Here is a 24,284-nt window from a genome sequence, read left to right on the forward strand (position 1 = left end):
GAAGGCAAAATAGCTTTTCCTTGATAAACAACAAAGAGCCAATGTTTTCCTGGCCAGGTCATCCTTGATCTGGGGATGAACCTCCAAGTATCACTCTTTAAAGAACTGTTATTGTTGCACACTGAAAGAGAGCCCATTACAGTGCACATGCCCCATTAGCAGTGATTTATATACAGTGCCACTTTTTTTTTTTCTCTAATTTTCATTTCAAATCCATTTTCCTCTTCTGCATGGCCATGAGATTCACATTCCTTGTCAGCCCCAGGTGCTCCCCAGGATGACATCAAATGTCCTCACAGCCCACATCAGCAAAACTACCTGGCAGAGCTTTCCAGCAGCAATGGGACAGCCTGGAAAAGCAGCAGCACGGGCTCATCCTGCTGTCACCACATGGAGCCAGCAGCCTCATCGGGTTCTTCACTTTGAGGACCAAGCAAATATTTAACAAGTTCCCCTTGCACTACACCACAGTTCATTATCCGGTCTCCCGAGCTCCTCCAGTCAGTAATATCCTCTAATTGATGTGATTTGGCACTGGGCCATGGAGTTAAATTGATTTGTAGGCCAGCAGGAGACAGCAGATGCCCTTTACACTTGAGGAAAGTGGCATGTGGCTGTGTGTGCTGGCTGCTGCAAGGGAATGCTGTGGCACCAGGTGCCTTTCAGGGTGCAGGAAGGGGCTTGGCCTGCTGGGTGTCCTTGTCACAGCCCCGTGGAGTGACAGGGTGTGACTGCCACCAGGCAGTGCCCGGGGATCACTCCAGGGATGAAATTCCCCCTCCCTCCGCCACCCCAGGGATGCTGGTGCGCAGGGTGAGGGAGAACAGGGAATTCCCTTCTCTAGCCCAGGGCAGGAGGCACAAGGGTGAGCTTTTGACCATGACCTGCTGAGGGGTGCCCCAACACAGCCTCCCATCTCTGGGCTGGAGCAAATCACTGTCTGGGGCAGGAGAGTTGGCTCTGCTTGTGCAAGGGCAGGAGGAGCAGGGACATCCTGCCTGTTGCCTTCAGGGGTGTTGATTGTCACACTTCCAAACTGCTTTGTTGGCAATTATTTTAGGGCACTGTCATGTCCCTCTTGCTCAGGAAGGTCTACAAGTTTTAACAACTGTGTGCAGCTTGCCTCCAGGATTTCACCTCCAGCATATCAACACTGTGGATAAAGGAAGCCAGCGTGGAATCTCAGCTCTTATCATCAGCCTAGTACTCTGAATATTTAAGCTTACTTGAAAGCCTCTTTTATAATTATGAAAAAAACATTAATATGGTAGAAGAGTTAAGAATCTCATTTTCCATTTCAATCATCTTATTCATATTCTGAGAATTTTAGGCTAGCATTGAAATCCTTTTCTTATCACACCAGAGAGCCACATTAACCTTTAAGATATTTATTGGTAATTAAAAACAGCAAGATTACAATCACCCATAAAAAAATAATAAATCTGAATAAAGCAGGATGACTGGTAGAGGTGGGAGTAGGGCTCCTCCTTGGCTCCTCCAGGCCTCATGGACTGGACAGGGCTGGAAGGATTTTTCCTGAGCACTGGCCAAATCCCACACGGAAGCCGTTGCCCTGGCAGTAACCTAGGGACAGAAAACAACACACAGCTTGTTCTGTAAGGACAGCAGGACTTTGCCAGGAATAAAAGTGAAAAAAGGCATAAAGAGACTAAAACCAAGTGAAAACATCTCAGATATGCGACGAGGGGTAGAAAAAAAGAGCACCTGGAAGAGTTCAAGTAGCCCAGGAATACGAGAAAAAAAGAAGCACAAACTGTTAAACACAGCAATATGCAGGCTCAGTGAATTGATCAAAGAACAAACAGGATGTGCCAGCAATATTTCTGTTTTCAAACCTAACCTGCAGCACCATCAATCTACCTGGCAAACTGATTCGCTGCCTGGCCCAGCCCTGCAATTAATCAAATAAATCTGGATTCTCTTTCTGCAGCATCAGGACTGCTCTTGGGATGTCGTGATGCTGGCAGCCAGAAAGGCAGTCATTAAACCCCTCAAACAGCAGCACCTACCCCTGCAGAAGCTGTTTCACTCGCTAAAGTCAAGTGGTTTAGTTCCATGAGAAATCCAGCGTCTGACTCCAGGCTCTCATTAATCCTCTGTTACATAAGAGGGGTGGGAGCTCTGCTGGCTGCTGCTGCTGCAGAGCTCACGGGGCTGGGACAGCCTGGGCCTCCTGCCCCTGGGATGGAGGGATGGCACTGGGACAGGGATGCTGCAGCTCCTCCTGCCCACGGGCTGCTCCACAAACAGCAGCAGGCAGGGCAGGGCAGGGGACACAGGCAGGGCCTCCTGGCCCTCTGAGAGCTCTGCTCTGGGAAGAACAGCTGAGGAGACCTACTGCAGCCTTCTGCCTCAGCAGCTGATCAAAGGAAGGACAAGCGGCATATGCTGCGTTTTAAGGACTGATTTCAGAGCTAGGGATGGATTTTCCTGATGGAATACATCACCTGCATGTGATAAAAACCAGCTGCCTTCAAGAAGCCAAGCAGGAGCTCAACAGCATAGCCCCTAATTCCCACCCTTAGCACGGATCAGTGGAAAACTGCCCTGAGGAAGAGAAAGGGTGGAATCAGGCTGCAGGGCAGCCAAAGTGACTGCAGCACAAAGAGAGAACCTGCCAGCCCTGACCCACAGTGAGCTCTCACAGCCAGGCTGCAATGAAGTTTCCCAAGGCCAGTGGTGTCTCTAAGTGCTTGTGTAAAGGCACAGACACCATCCTGGTATCTGCCAGGTGATCCTCATCCTTGGGCAGCAGTGGAAAAAGGCACTGTAAGGCTCAGCTCAGCTTCCATTTGCCTCATGAAGCTTCATTGCCAGCTCTCCTTTGAGCAGCAGCTGATTATTTCAGTCCAGTTTGGTTATCCCTGCTGTCAGGCACAATTTAGAGCAGCACCAAGGAGCAGCACACTGAACAAAGCCAGCCCTGTGCTGCCAGCAGCCCTGGCCTGAGCTCTGTGTGTGCCAGGAGCTACGGAGGGGTTTTTGCAGGCAGCTGCCAGCACCTCCAGGAGCCCTTCCCCTGCCGTGCTCCCTCCCTGAGACACTTCTGGGGAGAAATACATTTCTCTCATTTTATGTGTTAAGTCTCTGAAATAGGTCCCACGTGGGGAGTAAGAATACAGAGTTGAAACAGAAAACCAGAAGTGATGTGTTGAGCACTTGGCAAGAGCTAATGGCAGCGCCTTGGGAGAGGATGGAATAGCACCAGCCCTGCCCCAGGGGGGCCTTAAGGCCCTGGACCTGCCATACATCAATAAATAAATAAATAAATAAATAAATAAATAGGAGCAGCTCTCAAACAGCCCCAGCAGCCCCTGCTCTTTGCAATGCCCACAAACTGTGCCAGTGGGAAACAGCCCAGCAGAATAAGGGACGTGACACTGTCCCCCTGTCCTCCCCAGCTCAGCAGCAATGCCATCATGCCACCTTTAAGGATTAAAGACATTCAGGATTCTGGGTATTTAATGAATGAACACAGCTTGTCCTGGGCAGGAGGAGCCTGACTCATGGGCTGGTGACATTTGTCCCCAGGCTGGCTCCCCATGCCAGCAGCTCCCAGACTGGGAGGGGCTCCTTGCCAAAAGGGATGTGAACGTGTAACTCCACAGGGATGTACATCAGCCCTCACTGTACCCTAATTTAGGGCTCCTGGCATAGTTCCTGGGGGGAGACTGGGGGCTGGAGGCAGTGTGGCACTCTGGATGGCTGCAGGAGTGTCCCTGCAGGGAGCAGTGTCAGATGGCTCCACAGTGCAGCGTGGACAGCCACTGGGCTGGTGGGAGGCTGGGGGATGTCAGAGGCACTGGGGACTCCTCAGGTTCACACCTATGGCTCTCTCTAGAACATCTCAAGCTCCAGTTGTCTCAGCCTCTTCCTTTGTCAAACTGGCAGCAGCTCTCAGACACAGGATTTTCCAGGCTATTGGATGGGCTGCCAGGCAGGAGGCACTGGAATTGCCAGGGGACTGGAATGCATACATTCCATTTTTGTTTTTAATCACAGAAAATCCGTGACTTTTCTTATTATTTTTTTTTTCAGAGAAAAACAGTTTATAATTTTGAACTGTTTTGTCAAAAATCCATAGGAGTCCAGGTTGGGTTGAGCAGGCCCAGGCACTCAGGCACACATTAACACCACACCATGAGGCAGCTGCCCAGGAGTTTGTCACTCACATTTTCTCTGCTCCCAGTCCCACCTGTGAAGCCTTTCCCCACTGCTGGAGCCATGTGCTCCTGTGCAGACATCTCTGATCCCACCAGCAGGATGGAGCTGCTCAGAGCCAGGGGTGGCACTGGCTGGGTCTCAGCTGGTGACACACAACATCCCACAGGACATGCCCTAAAATCCCAGCAGGTCACACAGCAAAGACACTGCAGGCTTGAAACAAAAGTTTCTCATGGCGGTCCTTGCCAAATATTTGCACCCCAAAGATGAGAGGAAAGGAAAAACCAGATTTGTTTTGCACTAGGCTTTGGGTTAAAAAGAAGTACAAGTGGGATTTAGATCACAAAACACCGTGGTTGATTTTAATTCATAAAATCCTTAGATTATCAAGATGAAAACTAAAACCAGGTCTGAGCATGAATCAGCCTCAAGCAGAGCCCTGTTCAGGGGGGGCTGGTCAGCTGCTCTAGAGGGCTCCATGCTGTTTCCCTCATACTTGATTTGCAACACACTTCACTGAATAGGCCTAGGTTACAAATGAAATATTATTTGGAAAATAAATTTTTTTAGCATTTGCCAAGCTCTGCTCCACGTGCAAACTTGTACTGTGGTGGAAACAATTCACCAACTGCTCCTAGTCCTGGGGTGTTTTTACCCATAAAGGCAAACCTACCTCCATCACCTCCTTGGTGCTCACACAATGGCATAGCAAGAGCATTAGGGACTTAGCAAAGCAAACAATCCATTCTAGAAAGCATTTATGGCAGGGAAATTTCCATCCACAGCTTTAGCCTCCTCACAGGTAGGATGGAAACAACTGTGCTTGCATGGCAGGTATGTACAGAACAGCCCAGCTCCACACCAGGGGCTTGTCCTGCTGGGCTCAGCCCGTGGAAATGTGTCCTTGCTGCAGTGTAAGAGCAGTTCTCCAGCCATTACCTGTCAGAATTACTTCATCTCCATCCTGCAGGAACTTACGGGACTGCCCACTGCCAAGAGGGATTTCTTTTGTTCCATTCCAGGACAGCTCCAGCATGGAGCCAAAGCTCTCTGGCTCCTGCAGCAAGAGTTCACAAACAAATAAACAATTTTTCAGTACCTTTCCTGCTGTTCAGCTTCCTGCTGCTGAAGGAGCAGACACACAAGTATGTTACCTCTACAGAACAGAGTTTTGCTGCTGAATTAATTCTTTGGGTCCTTCTCTTGACTTTGCATTTGAATTTCTCGCTGGCTATTAGCAGCGATGCTTACAGCTGTTATCTGGTGTATTTAACAGTGTTCAACCTGGAAAAGCAGTCTGGGTCTGCCACAGCAAGAATGGAAAGAAGTGGAGGAGACTTCTACAAATCCAGTGCTCTTATGTAACCACCTTTCAGATTTTTAATTACATTTTGTTCTTCAGAAGAGCAAAGCTGGTGTTTGTGAGTTCTTAATGTCTTTTACCATACAATAATCTGAGGGTTCAAAAAGCACCTCAGAAATGCTCAAAAGTGAAGTACAGGCATCCCAGCTTGCAAACAACTTACCTGAGGCTGTCCTTGAGACAGCACGAACAGGATTTGTGTTTGGTGGTTCAGAAAGTGAGGGTTGCCCAGATATTGCAGCCACTGCCAAATTGCAGCTCAAGGAGAGTAACAACTTGTGAAGCTGGCTCCAGCTTCACTGGAGAAACTAAAAGGTGTACCAGGCACCTTTCATATTCTTTGCAGAAATATAAAGCTGCATTTCATAGGGGGTAAATGGATGGTGAGGATGCTTCCACACAGAAGTTAATTTACATCTGTTGTAAAACAGTCCTTAGGGAAACAAGTACAGGAGGGATCAAAACCCCAAAACTCAACAACATAAAAAAACCAGCCAAGCAAAAACCCGACCCAAACCAAACCCCTTCTCAGGGTGAATTTGGGGCTACCAAAGTAGCCCCCCAGAGTGCCTGGGAAAGAGCTGCAGATGGTTTTGTGGTGCTCAGGTCAGGAAGGGCTCAGCCCCAAGCCCTGCTGTGTTGGTTCTGGGTTGCTGACCAGGGACTGTCATTGTTTCAACACTTACAGGTCCACTGATGGTGCCAGAGGCCAGGAGGTCTCCAGGCCTGAGGTTGCAGCCATTGACGGAATGATGAGCCAGCTGCTGCTTCATGGTCCAGTACATGTGCTGCAGGAAGGAGGGACAGGGGCTAAAGCAAGGAAGCAACAAAGGACAAACTTCTCTGGTGGCCACGAGGCTGTGCAGAATGGAGTCATGTGGCCCTGCCTATGGCATTCATAAAACCCACACTTACATGCAATTTAGTCCCTTAAAATTTTTCCTATTTCAGCTGGATTTCATTTTTCCTCTTCTTCCTCTCCAAGACCAGTACTGCTGACCCAAGCTCCATGATTACACCCAGTATTTTAACAGCCTTGTAGAAAAATCTGCTTATTACTGATTTGCTGACTACTGATTTACTGATTAAGGTAATTACTATGCAAAGAGCCAAATGTGAATATGAAATGGATTGAGAGCTGCTGCAGCTGGCACATAAATCTCCTGGTTTCATTCAGTGGGTGGAGGCAGAGCCCCCACACTGCCCACAGAGGGGATGGGGCAGACCCAGGCTGGCAGCAGCGAGTGGCATCCAAATCAGAGCCGTGGCTGCAGAGCTGTGTTGCAAGAGACAACCCCCTCTCCCTGCAGCCCTCTGTTCTTGTGGCTCCCTGCCAAATGCACAGAGCTGAGGATGCTCTGAGCACCCAAAGTGAGCAGCAGGGAGAGCTGTCCCCTTCATCAAGCATTCAGGGGTTTCCGCCTCACAGGGGGGAACCATCATAATCTTCATCTCATCTTTCAAAAATGAAGTGGTTTTCATGGTTTGGAAAGTTTTTGACTGCTCAGGGAAGCGGTGGATTCACCACCCCTGGAAGTGTTCAGAGGTGTGTGGATGTGAGGGACGGGGTTTGGTCGCGGGCTTGGCATTTGGACTCCGTGATCTTGGAGGTCTCTTCCAACCTTAGTGGCTCTATGATCCTGTTCTATGAGCCTAATGCAAAAAGCAGTGTTTGAAATTGCCTGGGCTGGAGCTGATGGCATCAGCAAGATCGCAAATAAACAAAAGATGCTGGAGTCTTACCTTGAAATTGGATCTGCATATAGTAGTTGGCGTGCTCATTCCTTCTCCTGCAGAAAATAAAGGATAAAAAAGAGAAAAGCAATTTGTTTGTGTTGGATGAATGATGTTGGAGTCTTTTTATTTTACAGATGGATGGAGACTTCTTTTATCACTGTAATCCCTAGTGAGAAAGCAGTAATAACATTTTCTATTGCCATGAAGACTGGGATTTCATAGAAAACAAGTGCGTGGATTGCACTGGAGCAGCATCAAGCTGCCCATTTCCCACTCTCTGCTCTCCTGTGAGAGAAACACCTGGACCCAGCAGGGCCCTAAGGTGGGGGCTGAGCTGGATTAACACCTGGATCCCACACAAATCTGCTCATTCCATGCCCTGATGACCCCTGCAATGCAAGGAGACCCCTCAGGGACCCTCCTCAAGGGGAGCATTCCCTGCTTGGCACATTGCTGCACAGCCAGCAGGGAGCAGGAGGAGTTCTGCCTCTTTCCCTGACAGAGGAAATCTGGGCAAAGTGGGAAAAGAAGGAGCACAGAGCCCAGAGCCAAATGCCTGAAGGTTGTGGGGGTGCCACCAAATTTAATTGGCAATTGCAGCTTTGTAACCCACCCAGCTTTGCCATACCTTTAATGGCAACAAAGAGCTTGATGTCAAAAGTGTAGGGCTCTTTATCCTGAAGGTAGGGCAGTGGCTTGGGATCCTAAAAGCACATAAAAGACATCATAAACCAAAAGGAATTTAAAAATCCACAAGGCATTCCAGTGAGTATTGATGTACCCAGCTGTGCTGCACAACCCCTTCACTTCACCATTCTTACTGCTCAGATTATCACTTTTCTTGGTCTCATGCACACACTTTTAAAGATCTTTCTGAACAGACAGGATATCCATGTAATCCAATTCCTTTTTCTGCACAAGGCTTCCAAAAGCCATGCCCATCATTTCAGTGGGGATGTTAATCCAGCACAAACAGACTGCCAGCACACAGAGGATGGGGAGGTCTCTGCAAGACTCTCTTATCTTTCCCACTTTTAACCACCTGCACAATGCAGACAACTGGAAATGCTTGAACAAAGTGTTCTGGCTTGACTCCAGCCTCTCTCCACCACTTTCTGGATGCTAAGTGCTACCAAAGACCCAGAAGAAGCTCTGATTAGTTTATTTTCCAGGTGTTTTAAAGATGGTTTTTCTGCCCCCTCAATCAGGATGACAGCACAACATGTGCCAGGGCCAGTGACATCAATGAGCACTTGGACTCAGAGGGCCCTGGTTGCCTTCCTCTGCTCAGAAGCAGAATCCCAGCTGTGAATTCCATGGAGACAATCCTTGGCATAGAGGCAGCTCAGTGATTTCTGCTGATGGCACCTTCCATCTCTGCTGACATTTTTCTAGCTCTGTTTTTCCTTTATTTCAACCTTTTCTCTTGCTGACCTGGACAGGGTTTGGCAGCACAAATGGCATGAGAGCTTCCATGGTGACGACCCACGGAGAGATGGTTGTGCCAAGGCTCTTGCTCAGGAAAGGACCCAGAGGAACATATTCCCACTTCTGGATGTCACGGGCTGGGGAGAGAACATCCAAAGCAATGCAGGTGAACATATCCTGGGAATTGCACATCCATCAGACCCATGAAAGAGTGACATGAATTGAAATTGCCACCCCCAGCCTTTCCTAGCTGTTGTGTCCAAATCCTAATTTAAATCCATCCATTTTCAACCCAGTTTTCATAGATCAGCTAGTTTAGGATGATAAATCAGCAATAAGTAAAACAAACCAGATCATCCCTATATAACCAATATTTTTACCCCACTTAAATTTTTTATAATTTAGAATATTTAAAATTTATTATATATAATTTATAATATATAAATTATAAAAATAAATGTATAATAATCCTTTTATACCCAGCTAATGGTCTTTGCCAGCCACAGGGAGAATTTCAACAAGTTAAGTCATTGCAGAGACTGAGGGATTTGTGATTGCCAAATCCTTTTCCTGACACTGAAATCAATCCCCATCCTCGGTATCACCATTCTTAGGACTCTTCCATCCCTGCCCACAAGAAACTAGAATGATATTCTCTTTCATAAGTAAATAAATCTTAATTAGGCAGCAATTTCTGGTTCTACTAATTGATCAAAGATGGATTGATACAGGCAACACTTCATTTTCATCCCTTCCAGCGGTTCTGCTGTTGGAACGTGTGATTTGTGTCTCTCTGGGCTTTCCCGCGGTGCTGCACCCCCCTCTCCAGGCAGGCTCCGCTCACCGCTCCAGTCGTTCATCAGCACCATCCCAAAGATGTGCTCCTGGGCTCTGCTGATGGGAATGGGCTCCCCAAACTTGTTTCCAGGACCTACAAAGAACGCCTGAAATCAAAAAGCAACGTGCTGATTATGTTTTAGGAGCTAAAAATCTCTGCTGCGCAGAGTTTTGGAACGGCAGCAACAGAGGCTGGACGGGAGGAGTTTTGCACCATTTCCCACACACACTTGGACAAAACCCATGGCCTGCTCCCCTTCTCTTCCCCTCCATGAAGCTGGCAGGCTTGAATTACTTAAGAGCTCTGTGTTGCTAAGAGACAGGCATTAAACAAGGGCACGATGTTGTCAAAACGCAGGAGGAAGAAATGGTCCCTCCTAATTAGAGTCGGGATGCAGAACAGGTTTGCCCACTGAAGGGACTGATTGCTGCAGACTGGGAACAGGAAGGAGTTTAAAGTCATCCAAGGGGATGCTGAACGTGGCTGGAGCCTGATGAGACAGTGGGCAAAACCAGGCAGGTGGAGAAATGTGCCCATGAAGTGAAGCAGGCCATGAACTGGGTGCCTGCACTCATTCCCTGAGGAATCCACGGCCTGCACATGCAGAGGATTTTAGAGGAAATCTCAGTTGTCTCTTTCTGTCTACAATATGGAAGTTTTTCCTTCTGTTCTTGCAGCAGCCAGCAGTAGAACTCAGGCTGGAAAGCAGAGCCATGGGAACCCCACTTTGTGGGTCTGCATCTCCCCTTACAGCACTGATTGGCAAAGCACACAGCATTAAAGAGTTGCACTACATTTTTATAACCATTTCCATCAGTACTACACTTCTTCCACTACTTTTTTTTAAAGGGAAAAGGTTGGGAATAAAACATACAAAAATTATATAAGCTATTAAAATGATATAAATCTTAATGGAATCCTATGAAACGCTCCCTTCTGGATCACACTAAGCCACAGCATGATGTGCCTTCCCACCCTGTTTTTTTACAAAACCCACAGCACAGGTTTTAGGTTTCCAGGCTGGAAAATCAGGAGTTTGAATCCCACTGCCAAGAACTCAGGGTTTCCTCTGCTCTAGCACAAGGTGCAGACAGCCTGGACTTCCCAGCCCCCAGGGTCCATTGATGGATCCTGGCTGCAGTAACTGTGACCAGGACACGGGCTGTGTGGCTGTGGAAAAGAATTCTGCTGCCTGCCTGCACCACTGGTGCTCAGCTTTGGCCAGGTGAGCTTTTTCCAGCCTGAGAGCTGTCTGAGCAAACCTCCCCACGAGCTAAGGCACCCTGCTCCTCATCCAAAGCAAAGGGTCCTCCCACAGAAATCCTTACTGCCTGCAGCACAGGCAGCTCAGAGAGGACCCAGAAATGGACCTTAGGGGACATTCAGTTTAGAAGAAGCTAAACCCACCCTTTCTTCTCTGTTTCTATTTTAATATTTTTGAAGTCATAGGGAGAAAAAAGCCTCTCACCATTTCTAACTCAATATCCAGACGTTTACAAGCACCAAACACTGGAGGTTTATCTGTGGGTAGAAGCAAGGATATGTTACAACAGGGAAATAGAAATAATGGCCAAAAGGAACAGCAGCTGGTGCTGGTTGGCATGGGACAGAAAATGGACTTAAACCAGGGCTTTCTCTTGCCCTGACCCCAGGCTGGGCTTTAGGCAAGGCATCCCAGACCCTTCCACTCCACTACTCAGTGATGTGGAGCAAAATGAAAGAATAAAAGAGACAAGAATCCAGATTAAACCCCCCCAGAACTCACCATTGTCAGGTTTCATTTGTCCCACAGGTCTCCTGATGGGCGTCCCAGACACCACGACAGACGATGCCCGGCCGTGGTAACCCACAGGTAAGTGCAGCCTTGAGAAAGAGCACCAGGGTTAGCTGGGTGCCAGAGCAGCTTTTCGGGGTGAAAGCACCACTGAGTGTGGGGTACAAGGAGAAGGAGCTCTGCATGCATTGGCACAGACCTCAGCGCCTTACTCTGTGATAAGGATGGAAGTGAAATATAATATAGTAACAAAGCCATGTTGCAGTCTTAATGCAACTGTGCCAGTGCTCCAATTAATTCCTTGGATCTTAAAATTCTGCTTTCTTTTCACTCAGCAAAACCTAATTCTCTAGGTGTATTTGTCTTTGAACTAGGGGGGCTACACAGTAACTGGTGTGGCCACTGCAGTGAAAGGCAGTGCAGATTCAGCTGAGGCTGGGATGTGTGGAATTTGGTTCTGGTGTTGAACTCTGGACATCACTGATTCTCATCTGCTATGACCTGAAACCAGTGTGACCCTGAAAAACTGCTCAGACCATCACGTGTATGCACAGAAAAGCCTGCAAAACAATGCTGCACTAGTGAGCAATCCAAGGCACCCACCAGTTCGGCATCAGAGCGTTCTCCTTCCCCCTGAACATGATCCCAACGTTTGTGGCGTGCTGGCGTGAGGAATAGAAGTCAGTGTAATCTCCTGCACGAGGAAAGAAGCCACAAAACAGGGATCAGCCAGGACCCCGTCTGTGGGGGCTGAAGGACATCACCCACCGCTGGGAAGGGAAGGGAAGGGAAGGGAAGGGAAGGGGACAGCGGGAGCGGTCGGGAGCGTCAGTGACAGCAGAAAGGGGCGATTACCCGCTCACCTGCACATTGTGCAGACAAAAATGGCCTTTTTGTTAAAGCATCCAGTAGAGAGGAGGAAGGAAAAGGAGCGTGCGCGATTGCATGAGAGCGTGAGTGAGTGTGAGTAGTGTGCAAGAGTGTGAGTGAGCGTCAGTAGTGTGCAAGAGTGAGTGAGAGTAGTGTGCAACACTGGGTGCGTGTGAGTAGTGTGCAAGAGTGGGTGAGTGTGAGTAGTGTTCAACACTGGGTGTGAGTAGTGTGCAAGAGTGGGTGACTGTGAGAAGTGTGCAACACTGGGGGAGTGTGAGTAGTGTGCAAGAGTGGGTGAGTGTGAGTAGTGTGCAACACTGGGTGAGTGTGAGTAGTGTGCAGTAGCGTGCCTGAGTGTGAGCGAGTGTGAGCGAGTGTGCAAGAGTGTTCCTGAGTGTGCGTGAGTGTGCGCGAGTGTGCCTGAGTGTGCACGAGTGTGCAAGAGTGTGAGCGAGTGTGCGCGAGTGTGCGCGAGTGTGCAAGAGTGTGAGCGAGTGTGCAAGAGTGTGAGCGAGTGTGCGCGAGTGTGCGCGAGTGTGCGCGAGTGTGCAAGAGTGTGAGCGAGTGTGCAAGAGTGTGTGCGAGCGTGCAAGAGTGTGAGCGAGTGTGCAAGAGTGTGCAAGAGTGTGCGCGAGCGTGCAAGAGTGTGCAAGAGTGTGAGCGAGTGTGCAAGAGTGTGCAAGAGTGTGCGCGAGTGTGCAAGAGTGTGAGCGAGTGTGCAAGAGTGTGCGCGAGCGTGCGCGAGCGTGCAAGAGTGTGCAAGAGTGTGCGCGAGTGTGCAAGAGTGTGCGCGAGTGTGCGAGAGTGTGCGCAAGTGTGCAAGAGTGTGCGCGAGTGTGAGCGAGTGTGCAAGAGTGTGCGCGAGTGTGAGCGAGTGTGAGCGAGCGTGCAAGAGTGTGCGCGAGTGTGAGCGAGTGTGCAAGAGTGTGCGCGAGTGTGCGCGAGTGTGAGCGAGTGTGCGCGAGTGTGCAAGAGTGTGCGCGAGTGTGCAAGAGTGTGCGCAAGTGTGCAAGAGTGTGAGCGAGTGTGCGCGAGTGTGCAAGAGTGTGAGCGAGTGTGCCTGAGTGTGCAAGAGTGTGCGCGAGTGTGAGCGAGTGTGCAAGAGTGTGCCTGAGTGTGCAAGAGTGTGAGCGAGCGTGCGCGAGTGTGCAAGAGTGTGAGCGAGTGTGCAAGAGTGTGAGCGAGTGTGCAAGAGTGTGCGCGAGCGTGCAAGAGTGTGAGCGAGTGTGCGCGAGTGTGCAAGAGTGTGCGCGAGTGTGCAAGAGTGTGCACAAGTGTGCAAGAGTGTGAGCGAGTGTGCAAGAGTGTGCAAGAGTGTGAGCGAGTGTGCCTGAGTGTGCCTGAGTGTGCCTGAGTGTGCAAGAGTGTGCAAGAGTGTGAGCGAGTGTGCCTGAGTGTGCCTGAGTGTGCCTGAGTGTGCAAGAGTGTGCAAGAGTGTGCAAGAGTGTGCGTGGGTGTGAGTCGTGTGCACTCACCCACGCTTGCACACTACTCACACTTACCGAGCATTGCACACTACTCACACTCACTCACTCTTGCACACTACTCACACTCACCGAGCGTTGCACACTACTCACACTCACCCACTCTTGCACACTACTCACACTTACCGAGCGTTGCACACTACTCACACTCACCGAGCGTTGCACACTACTCACACTTACTGAGCGTTGCACACTACTCACACTCACCGAGCGTTGCACACTACTCACACTTACCGAGTGTTGCACACTACTCACACTTACCAAGCGTTGCACACTACTCACACTCACCGAGCGTTGCACACTACTCACACTCACCCACTCTTGCACACTACTCACAATTACCGAGTGTTGCACACTACTCACACTTACCAAGCGTTGCACACTACTCACACTCACCGAGCGTTGCACACTACTCACACTCACCCACTCTTGCACACTACTCACACTACTCACACTCACTCACTCTTGCACACTACTCACACTCACCCACTCTTGCACACTACTCACACTACTCACACTCACCGAGCATTGCACACTACTCACACTCACCCACTCTTGCACACTACTCGCACTCACTTACTCTTGCACACTACTCACACTCACCCACTCTTGCACACTACTCACAATTACCGAGTGTTGCACACTACTCACACTCACTCACTCTTGCACACTACTCACACTCACTCACTCTTGCACACTACTCACACTCACCCAGTGTTGCACACTACTCACACTTACCAAGCGTTGCACACTACTCACACTCACTCACTCTTGCTCACTACTCACACTCACCCAGTGTTGCACACTACTCACACTCACTCACTCTTGCACACTACTCACACTCACCCAGCGTTGCACACTACTCACACTCACCCACTCTTGCACACTACTCACACTACTCACACTCTTGCACACTACTCACACTCACTGAGCATTGCACACTACTCACACTCACTCACTCTTGCACACTACTCACACTTACCGAGTGTTGCACACTACTCACACTCACGCAGTGTAGCACACTACTCACACTCACCCACTCTTGCACACTACTCACACTCACCCACTCTTGCACACTACTCACACCCACCCAGTGTTGCACACTACTCACACTTACCAAGCGTTGCACACTACTCACACTCACCCACTCTTGCACACTACTCACACTCACCCACTCTTGCACACTACTCACACTACTCACACTCACTCACTCTTGCACACTACTCACACTCACCCACTCTTGCACACTACTCACACTCACCGAGCATTGCACACTACTCACACTCACCCACTCTTGCACACTACTCGCACTCACTTACTCTTGCACACTACTCACACTCACCCACTCTTGCACACTACTCACACTCACCCACTCTTGCACACTTCTCACACTTACCCAGTTTTGCACACTACTCACACTCACCCACTCTTGCACACTACTCACACTCACCCACTCTTGCACACTACTCACACTACTCACACTCTTGCACACTAGTCACACTCACTGAGCATTGCACACTACTCACACTCACCCAGTGTTGCACACTACTCACACTTACCGAGCGTTGCACACTACTCACACTCACTCACTCTTGCACACTACTCACACTCACCCAGTGTTGCACACTACTCACACTCAACCACTCTTGCACACTACTCACACTCACCTAGTGTTGCACACTACTCACACTCACCCACTCTTGCACACTACTCACACCCACCCAGTGTTGCACATTACTCACACTTACCCAGTGTTGCACACTACTCCCACTAACTCACTCTTGCACACTACTCACACTCACCCACTCTTGCACACTACTCACACTTAGCGAGTGTTGCACACTAGTCACACTCACTCACTCTTGCACACTACTCACACTTACCGAGTGTTGCACACTACTCACACTCACTCACTCTTGCACACTACTCACACTCACCCAGTGTTGCACACTACTCACACTTACCAAGCGTTGCACACTACTCACACTCACCCAGTGTTGCACACTACTCACACTCACCCACTCTTGCACACTACTCACAGTTACCGAGTGTTGCACACTACTCACACTCACCCAGTGTTGCACACTACTCACACTCACTCACTCTTGCACACTACTCACACTTACCCAGTGTTGCACACTACTCACACTCACCCACTCTTGCACACTACTCACACTCACACTACTCACACTCACCGAGCATTGCACACTACTCACACTTACCGAGTGTTGCACACTACTCACACTCACCCACTCTTGCACACTACTCACACTCACCGAGCATTGCACACTACTCACACTCGTACTCCTGCACACTACTCACACTCACGCACACTCGCGCACACTCGCTCACACTTTTGCACACTCATGCACACTCGCGCACACTCAGGTACAGTCTTGCACTCTCGCACACACTTGCTCACACTCTTGCACACTTGCGCACACTCTTGCACACTCGCTCACACTCCCGCACACTCGCTCACACTCAGGCACACTCAGGCACACTCTTGTACACTTGCACACACTCAGGCACACTTGCGCACACTCTTGCACACTCACTCACACTCTTGCACACTCGCGCACACTCACGCACACTCGCTCACACTCTTGCACACTTGCTCACACTCTTGCACACTCGCACACACTCAGTCACACTCTTGCACACTTGCGCACACTCGCTCACACTCAGGCACACTCTTGCACACTCGTGCACACTCGCTCACACTCAGGCACACTCAAGCACACTCAGGCACACTCGCTCACACTCAGGCACACTCGTTCACACTCGCTCACACTCCGGCACGCTACTGCACACTACTCACACTTAGCCAGTGTTGCACACTACTCACACTCACCCACTCTTGCACACTACTCACACTCACACTACTCACACTCACCCACTCTTGCACACTACTCACACTCACACTCCTGCACACTACTCACACTCACCTACTCTTGCACACTACTCACACTCACACTCCTGCACACTACTCACACTCACCCACTCTTGCACACTACTCACACTTACCCACTCTTGCACACTACTCACACTCACACACTTGCAACACTGGGTAAGTGTGAGTAGTGTGCAAGAATGGGTGAATGTGAGTAGTGTGCAGGTGTGTGAGTGTGAGTAATGTGCAAGAGCGTGCGTGTGTGTGAGTGTTGTGCAAGGCCCACGGGCAGCAGCCCCCCGGGCACAGGGAAGCCGTTCCCGCTGCTCTCCCCCGGCCGGCGGTGGTGGCGCGGGGACCGGCGATGCTCAGGACATCTGCTGCCCTCTGCTGCCATCCCAGCACACAGCTCCCGCCTCCGGAGCCCCGGGAAAGCACCGGGAATAGGGAAAACACCGCCCGGCAGGGCGCTGGTCAGGGGGCTCGGTAATTATCCAGCAGCTCCAGGAGGATCCAGCAATAAGTTATCCCCTGCCGCTCCAGGAGGATCCAGCAGTCAGTTATCCCCTGCAGCTCCAGCCGCCCAGAGGAGGAGCCAGCCAGCCGGGAGAAACAAGAACCACACGGGACAGAGCTGCAGCTAAGGGCTGTGGAATCCTAAATATGCCTCCGATCTGTGTGATCCAGCTCGGTCACAGCGTTCCCAGCAGCCAAGGCAGCCAGCGATTGTCTGACAGGACATGTTCAACCTGAAACTGTTTTCAGGAAGGCATCACGCCTATGGGAACTCCTCGTGGTTCCTCTGGGATAGGCCAGCCTTTGTCCCAAACCAGGGTTGTGCCCCAAGGAAGCCAAAAGGCAGCTCAGAACGGAGCTTGGATAGAAAATGGGCAAGGTCACATCCCTGTCCTGCACAGGCTGTGCCCTCAAGTGACTTTGATCAGGTTGGCTTGGGTCCAAACACAAACTCCTGCTAAAAGCAGGAAATGCTTATGTGTCTATATGAATCTAGGAATCCCAAAGCAGTCCTCACGGGAGTGGAGGCAGGATCTGGGATGCAGAGTAATGGTCTGGGAGTGGAAACTCACACTTGTTCATGAGGCTGTGCTGGAATATCTGCCTTGGAAACTTTGCAACATCTGAAATATTTTCTGATGGCAAAAGGGGAAATTGTTGGAAATGGAACAAGTGTTTCTTTCCTGGCTCTAGTCACAAAGGCCTGCGGTGATGCCAAGATGATGACAGGAGTTATGTACCACCAGACACCCCTGATTTAGTGGAAATTGTATCCAGGAGTGCTCTGGCTGCTATTGAGCTTCCCCAGGCTTTTATTCTTGTGCCACAGACAGCACCTAGCTTTCATTATGTGCAATAATCTACTTCTGGCTGCTGCAAAGCCCATTCCCTGTCACAGCTCTGATGTGTCTGTCTGAGGCAGCTGGAAATGAAGCAGCTGCTCCGTGTGGGAGCAGAGGGCAGTGCCAAGGAGCCCCTGGCTGCCCCCACACTCACCAATGTGGGCAGGCAGGTGCATCGTCGCAGCAGCTTGAGGTACAAACGCTCTGAAATGAAAAATGATGCCTTCAGATCTCAGAAAACTTACAGCTCCCACCCGTAAGAAGCATGGAAGAGGCTGGCTTGCTCCCCCAGCTCCTTCCTTAATTTAGTTTGCAAAGCCTTGCAGAAAATAAAACTGGCAGAAAAGCTGGTGACTGCACAGGCTGCTGTTCCTGGGATGGCTGCAGCAAAAGGAGGGGGCAGCCCTGGGGCTGGCTGGATTCCCGAGGGGCACAGAGAAATCCCAGAGCCCAGGACACCCCTGCCTCGGCTGGGTGGGAAGGATGAGCTCATGGCATGTGGCTCCTGGGGTCTGATTGCAGCTGCTGGCCCTGCTCGTGGCAAGCAGCAGCTCAACCCCTCTCCTCTCATGACAGCCTAAATCCTCCCGGTCCTCTGGCAGGACAGGGAGGAACAACTCCTGCTCACTGCCAGGAGGTGCTTAAAGCATCACTCCAGAGACAGGAGAGGTGTGGGCTTGATGGGCACCTCATTTTCCACCAGCACAGAACAGAACCGAGCACAGTCCTCCCCTCCTGCCCCTACACCACCGCACAGCCCCAAAGCTGAAGCCAATTTGTGACCACAGGCTCAGTTTTAGTAAAGCCAGGCGGTTACTGAGGACAAACCGGGGGTGTTCCCTTCCTGCTCCAGGTGAGACAGGCAGGGAGGGAGGCACCGGGGCACCCTTGAGCCGTGTCTCCATGGCTCCACGGTGGAGGGGGTGCCAGAGGACCAGCCCAGCCCCCGCAGAGAGGCAGCAGCTCTGGACACACCCAGGGCAGAGCTGGTTGTTCCCAGCTGGAGGGTGACACCCTGGATCTGCGGGCAGCCAGGGGATTAATCAGAGATTAATCTTTAGGTAATTAAGAGAAGGAAGCACTGGATGTGCACTAATTCCCACGTAGGAGGCAGGTGGCCACGTCAGACTGTTGGTTTTGGTGAGCTGTCACTCAGGTGACACCGGGCACAGCTGACACCTCCCTGTGCCACTTTCTGCTCCCTCACCTTCTCCTCAGCTCCGTGTTGTCCCTCAGGGTGGGCTCTCCAGCTGACAGCAGCTTCTGCAGGAGAGCCCTGGCCTCGCTCCACGCCGGCCAGCCCAGCCCCATGAAGGCATTCAGGGTGGGCTGACGGTGACACACAGGTACAGGGGCAAAGAAAAAACCACATTTTTACTCATCCTTCACTGCAGGAAGATGTCCCACACTCCCATCCCAGTGTGGGATGCCCGTGCCCGGGGTTGTGTGGCCGTGGCTGCCCAGAGCACCCATCCCCTGCCCATGGCTGCCTGCATCACACCCCCCAAGCCCTCTGCAGCAGGACCTGCTGCATGCTGGCATCACCCCTCCTTACACACCACTGCAGGCCCTGCTGGCTGTGATAGCTCAGCCAGCTCTAGACAGAGGTTGTTCACATTTCCCTTTACCCTTAACACAACCTCCCTGTCATTAATATCCCATCCACAAAGTGTTGAGGGCACTGGCAGGATTGAGTTAATATTTAGGCTTCGTGTCGGACACCTGCATTGCCAAAGGATGATGTCACTTTCCTGGAAAATGACCTGTGGACCCCTGATGGCCCTGCTGTCCTTGCTATCACACCTGTGATGGTTTTTGCTCTACCAGAACCCGACTGACAACATATTTCCAGTTCATGTTCTTTATCTCACCACAAGTTGCTAAAGTGCCTTATGGAATATTTGTTAAATGCTTGTGGAAATTAGAACAGACTCTGATAAATACCTGGTCAAAGACGTGCTGGTGTTTGGCAAGAGCTGGTCCATTGAAAAGATGTTTAATGACACTGAGATCCAAAATCTGGTCCCCAATGGCTACCCCAAGCCTGTGCCGAGGCTGCAGAGCAGCAAGAGGGGGGAAGAGAAGAAGAGTTTATGCTTGTACCCAAAAATGCCCCAAACAGGGCATAGGGGAAGACAGTGACCACAGAGAGTTTAACCCATCCAGGACAAAGAGCTGGTACCACAGCTGTGGACCTTCAAGAGCCATCTGATTCTGGCTGCTGAAAAATGTGAAGCCCTATGGGCAGAGCAGCACTGCAGACTCCCTACAGACCTTGAGGGTTGGAAAAGAGCCTCATCCCCACCTTTTGGGGAAAGGATAGCGCAACAAGCAGGGTGTTCTCTCCCTGCCCTCTTTCCCCCAAAAAGAGGCTGACTTGCTCATTAGCACCCCAAATTAATGACATGCATTGCAGAATAAGCCCATACATCTGCAATATGCTGTGAAGTGGGAAAACACAACTGCTCCTTCTACCAGTGCGGAACAGAAGCATAGAGAGGCCAAGGGCAGGGTGAATTCCATCCCTGCAGGCATGCCATTGGAGAAACAGCCATTTCTGCAGCCCAGCTCCTCCCCAGAGGCCTGAGGGTGCTCTGGTGATGCCAGGGGGCACACCATGCCCAGGCACATGATTTCTGTGCCTCGCTGGATGAGGCTGCCCTACACCACCCGTGCTCACAGCACACCAGGAGCTCAGGACCTGCACACCAAGCCCAGGCTGGATCCCTGCTGGATCCTCGCTGCAGGAACAGCATCCCACAGATGGGGAAACGGGACAGATGCAGCCCAGGAGACAAAGCTCTTGTTCATGCCCCGGCGTGTGCGGAGCCAGCGGCGACGGCGGGGCAGCAGCACCGACAGACCCGGGGCAGCTGCACGGGGCAAAACCACACCACAGCCTCCATTATTGTGTCTCTGGGCAAAGAGAGACAAACTATTACAGCCACTGCCTCCATTATTGTGTCTCTGGGCAAAGAGAGACAAACTATTACAGCCCCTTTGAAAAGCAGCTCACCAAAATAACCCTCTTCAAAGATGCACGCTGTTAAACCTATTTTTCAACCTTTCATTTCCAAACAAGATTCCAAATGTGGTAGTAGGCATTTATTCAGCAAACATTCCTGCAGAAAAAACTAAAGGTCATGTCAGGTTAATTTGTAACTGGGAGAGTCAGGAATGACACCAATTGTTTTAGCCTGAAATCATTAAAACATTCAGCTACCATCAGAACATTATTCTCCTTAATCATTTCTGTAAGTCTTGCCTGTCATTTCACAGGGTTTGAGTGAAGATGTCTTTTTCAGAGAACAGTTACTGAGGAAGGCAGAAAAATAATCCAAACTTGCTAGATAACAGCACACACATCTCAGAATCGATTAAACACACCATCTCATTTTATCTTCAGAAAATACCACATCAGAAAACACAGCCTTCTGGTTTGTTTGGTTTTTTTTAACCTACCTGGATAACTAGCAGAAACCAGAAGATAATAATGAAGTTTCCATAAGCAATGATAAAGTCTCCACTTTTTCTTTCTGAGAAGCAGCTCTTGGCTAGTTTCCCTTTCTCTAGCAGCTCCATCCTGAGGTATGAGGTCCAGCCTAGCTAGGCTCAGTTCTGATGAAAATTGGGAATTGAGAGCTACCTCCTTGGTAGAAAGGTTGAGTCACATTTTCTTACGTGATCATCATAAAATAGAAGGCCTGGAGCTGGCTCAGCTGGCAGGCTTCAGGACCAGCATTAAACATGACACATTTGCACATTGCAAAAACAGGTAAAACACACATTTGGTGTCCTGGTTTAATGCTTTGCCAGCCACCAACAAAACTCCCCAAGAGCAGTAGTTACTGGGGCTTTTTAAGGGTGATGGTGTGATTACAGTCACAAAGAAAATGAAAGACCGAGTTAAAAATTTAAAAATTGAGCGTGAAATGTGCTGTGCCTCTACATAGGGAGTGGAATGGTCAAACATAGATTTAATGATGTCACAAAAATGATGAAAACCACACAAGAATACTGTACATATTAGCCAAAGTACTTCTCATCAGTATTAACACTTCTGATTTCTTTTGTGCCGTTTCAAAGAAGCAGTAATTAAAATAACCACACTAAGGAAACAGACAATGTGTCAGCTACAGCTTTGCCATCAGGTCAGGAAGCCCATGAGTGTCTCAGGCTGGGAAGTCTTTATCCCACATTGCTGGGAAATTCTGCTCTCTCATAGCCCTGAAACAATTACAGCATCCCAAGAACAAAGTTTGCTGTTACTCACCTCCTCCTTCGTGGAGAAAACCCCGTAGGGAAGGTTTTGGAGAGGAAAATCTGAGTCCTTGTCTACCTGGATGAAAGACATGCTGACCCCTGAGCAGCCCCTGCTTACACACAGCTCCCACCTCCCAGGTGCTTCACACCTTCCTCGGAGGAAGATCCTCTCCAGGCGCTGCAAGCCAGAGCAGAGGAGCATCAAATCCCACCCTCTGTCCTCAGGCACAAACCAATCACTGCCCCGTGGCCATCCCACCCCCTGCCCGGGCCCTGGCACTGGTTAATCAGTGCCAGGGGTTTGCCTGACTCAGCAGCTGTGAACTGTTCCCAGCCAGGCAGTGACCCTGGTGAAGGGGCTCTTCTCCTCACAGGTACCTTTCCTGGAGGTATTTAGATGTGTAGATGTGGCACTGAATTTAGGGACTTGGCAGCGCTGGGTTAGCAGGTGGGCTTGATGTTCTTGGAGGTCTCTTTCAACCTTAACACTTCCATGATTTTACAAACTCTCACATGAAACCGAGGCCTTCCTGGAACAGGGGTGAAGGATCCAGCAGCTCTATGAGCAGAGGTAACTGCCCTGGTTTCACTTTGGAGGGCTCATTTATGTGCCAGGGCCCCAGTGAAATGATTATGTGCACACTGATTCTCCCACCACAAGCTCAGCAGGCCTTGGGAAGTTGCACAATTCACACCTGAAACTGCATCTTTTGTGGTTTTTAGCTCTGCAATGCTGTTGCACCTCATCAAGTTCTTTCATTTTCTCCAGATAGTTCCACCACCTTAAAACTAGAGACACATGTGCAGCCAACCAAAAAGAATAGGGAGGCTGCTGCTTCTGCTCCCAGTCCCAGCATTCTCCTACCTGCAGCAGAAAATTCACTCATTGTCAGTAGAAGCCAATGAGGGAACCTGCTTAAAATTAGAACTAAAAAGCAAAGGCCACATTTTTCTAATAAAAACCGGAAGACACTTGTGATAGACAAGCCAAAGAATTGGTTTGCTGCTCAACCTTTTTTTTTCTCCTTCTCTTTTAGCAGAGGAGTCATTAGAAGAAATCCAGCAAATGCTACAGATTCAGAGCAAGATGATATAACAGCATCATCTGTGACAGCTGCTCACTTGTTGAGACACAAGCTCACAAGGTGCTGTTTGAAAAGGGGTCTTCTTTAAACATCACAATGCCCAGCTTGTGGAAGATTTCCTGAAAAACTTCCCCTGACTGTTGGAAATGTTTTAAACACAGTGAAGAGGTTTTGTGGACAGATTATAGGATCTGGGCTACAGAACCTGCTCATTCCAAAGCTGAAACAAAACCACGTTGAAAACCTGTTCCAAGAGAGTCCAATGTGAGGAGACAGACTCAAGCACTTTGTAGTGCTGTGAATGTGCTGGTGTTAATTAAAATGTTAATCTGCTAACCTCAAGCTGATGACACAAAATACAGATTGAAGTGCAGATCAACCAGCAGGATAACACAGGGCCATTGTCAAAGCAAACAAACATGACACAATTCTCAGGTGTCACGGAAAGGTGGACATCCAGTCTAAATGCAAGCTTATAGAACAGACAGGAAGTATGTGAATACTTTTCTTGTACCTTCCCTTCCTTCAGGCACCAGAACACACAAACATACCATGTTTTCCCCCACATTATGAAATCTATGGTGTGTTCTCTCTGCCTGGCCCAGAAACATCAGTGTCATGTGAAAGGCAGATTGGTCAGGAGAGCACATAGGAGAGAGAAAAGGAAAAGAGACCAGAAACAGGGAAGAGGGAGGACTCAAAGTGAGAAGGATTAGAAAATAGGGAAGCAGCAGCAGAGAGGAAAGCAAACAGAAACACCCACCAAAGATGACACTGCTGCTCTTCCATGCCCTGTGCTGTGTAAGAGGAAGTTTAGCAAATGCTTTGGGGAAATACAGGCTCTCTGACCCATGATAAGGCAGACTATTACTGAAACTTGCCAGTGAGTTATTTATTCCTTCCTTCCTTTACTATAAACTCCATGTGCTTCATAGATTGTGGTTAGGCCATTTCTGCAAGCACAAGCTACTTCATTTATTATTCAGTCTTGCAGATTACTTTC

At 49.8% G+C, this 24,284-nt stretch overlaps 1 protein-coding gene across 1 annotated transcript; it reads right to left on the reverse strand.

The window, feature by feature from the left end:
• Nucleotides 1–1,461: 1,461 nt before the first annotated feature.
• Nucleotides 1,462–22,302, reverse strand: FAH (fumarylacetoacetate hydrolase). Its single transcript, XM_084213676.1, has 14 exons — nucleotides 22,207–22,302; nucleotides 19,878–19,988; nucleotides 19,141–19,262; nucleotides 18,088–18,137; nucleotides 11,929–12,019; nucleotides 11,317–11,414; nucleotides 11,020–11,072; nucleotides 9,558–9,657; nucleotides 8,720–8,850; nucleotides 7,914–7,989; nucleotides 7,292–7,338; nucleotides 6,235–6,336; nucleotides 5,125–5,242; nucleotides 1,462–1,584 (listed from the first exon to the last, which is right to left on the reverse strand). Exons 1-14 carry the CDS (start codon nucleotides 22,285–22,287, stop codon nucleotides 1,505–1,507), a joined length of 1,260 nt encoding a protein of 419 aa, XP_084069802.1. The 5' UTR covers nucleotides 22,288–22,302; the 3' UTR covers nucleotides 1,462–1,504.
• Between the last annotated feature and the right edge of the window lie 1,982 nt (nucleotides 22,303–24,284).

This window comes from Fringilla coelebs (genome assembly GCF_963513975.1).
Source record: "Fringilla coelebs genome assembly, chromosome: 12".
NCBI lineage: Eukaryota > Metazoa > Chordata > Aves > Passeriformes > Fringillidae > Fringilla > Fringilla coelebs.

Bases quoted from the DNA above. Each gene is read 5' to 3' on its own strand.
- FAH (XM_084213676.1), bottom strand. From the start codon at position 22,287: ATGTCTTTCATCCAGGTAGACAAGGACTCAGATTTTCCTCTCCAAAAC. The intron at 19,263-19,877 runs GTATTTATCAGA...TGTCACCGTCAG, and splicing joins ACCAGCACGTCTTTGACCAG to CCCACCCTGAATGCCTTCAT. The intron at 12,020-18,087 runs GTGAGTGTGGGG...TTCCTCGTGCAG, and splicing joins GCACCTGCCTGCCCACATTG to GAGATTACACTGACTTCTAT.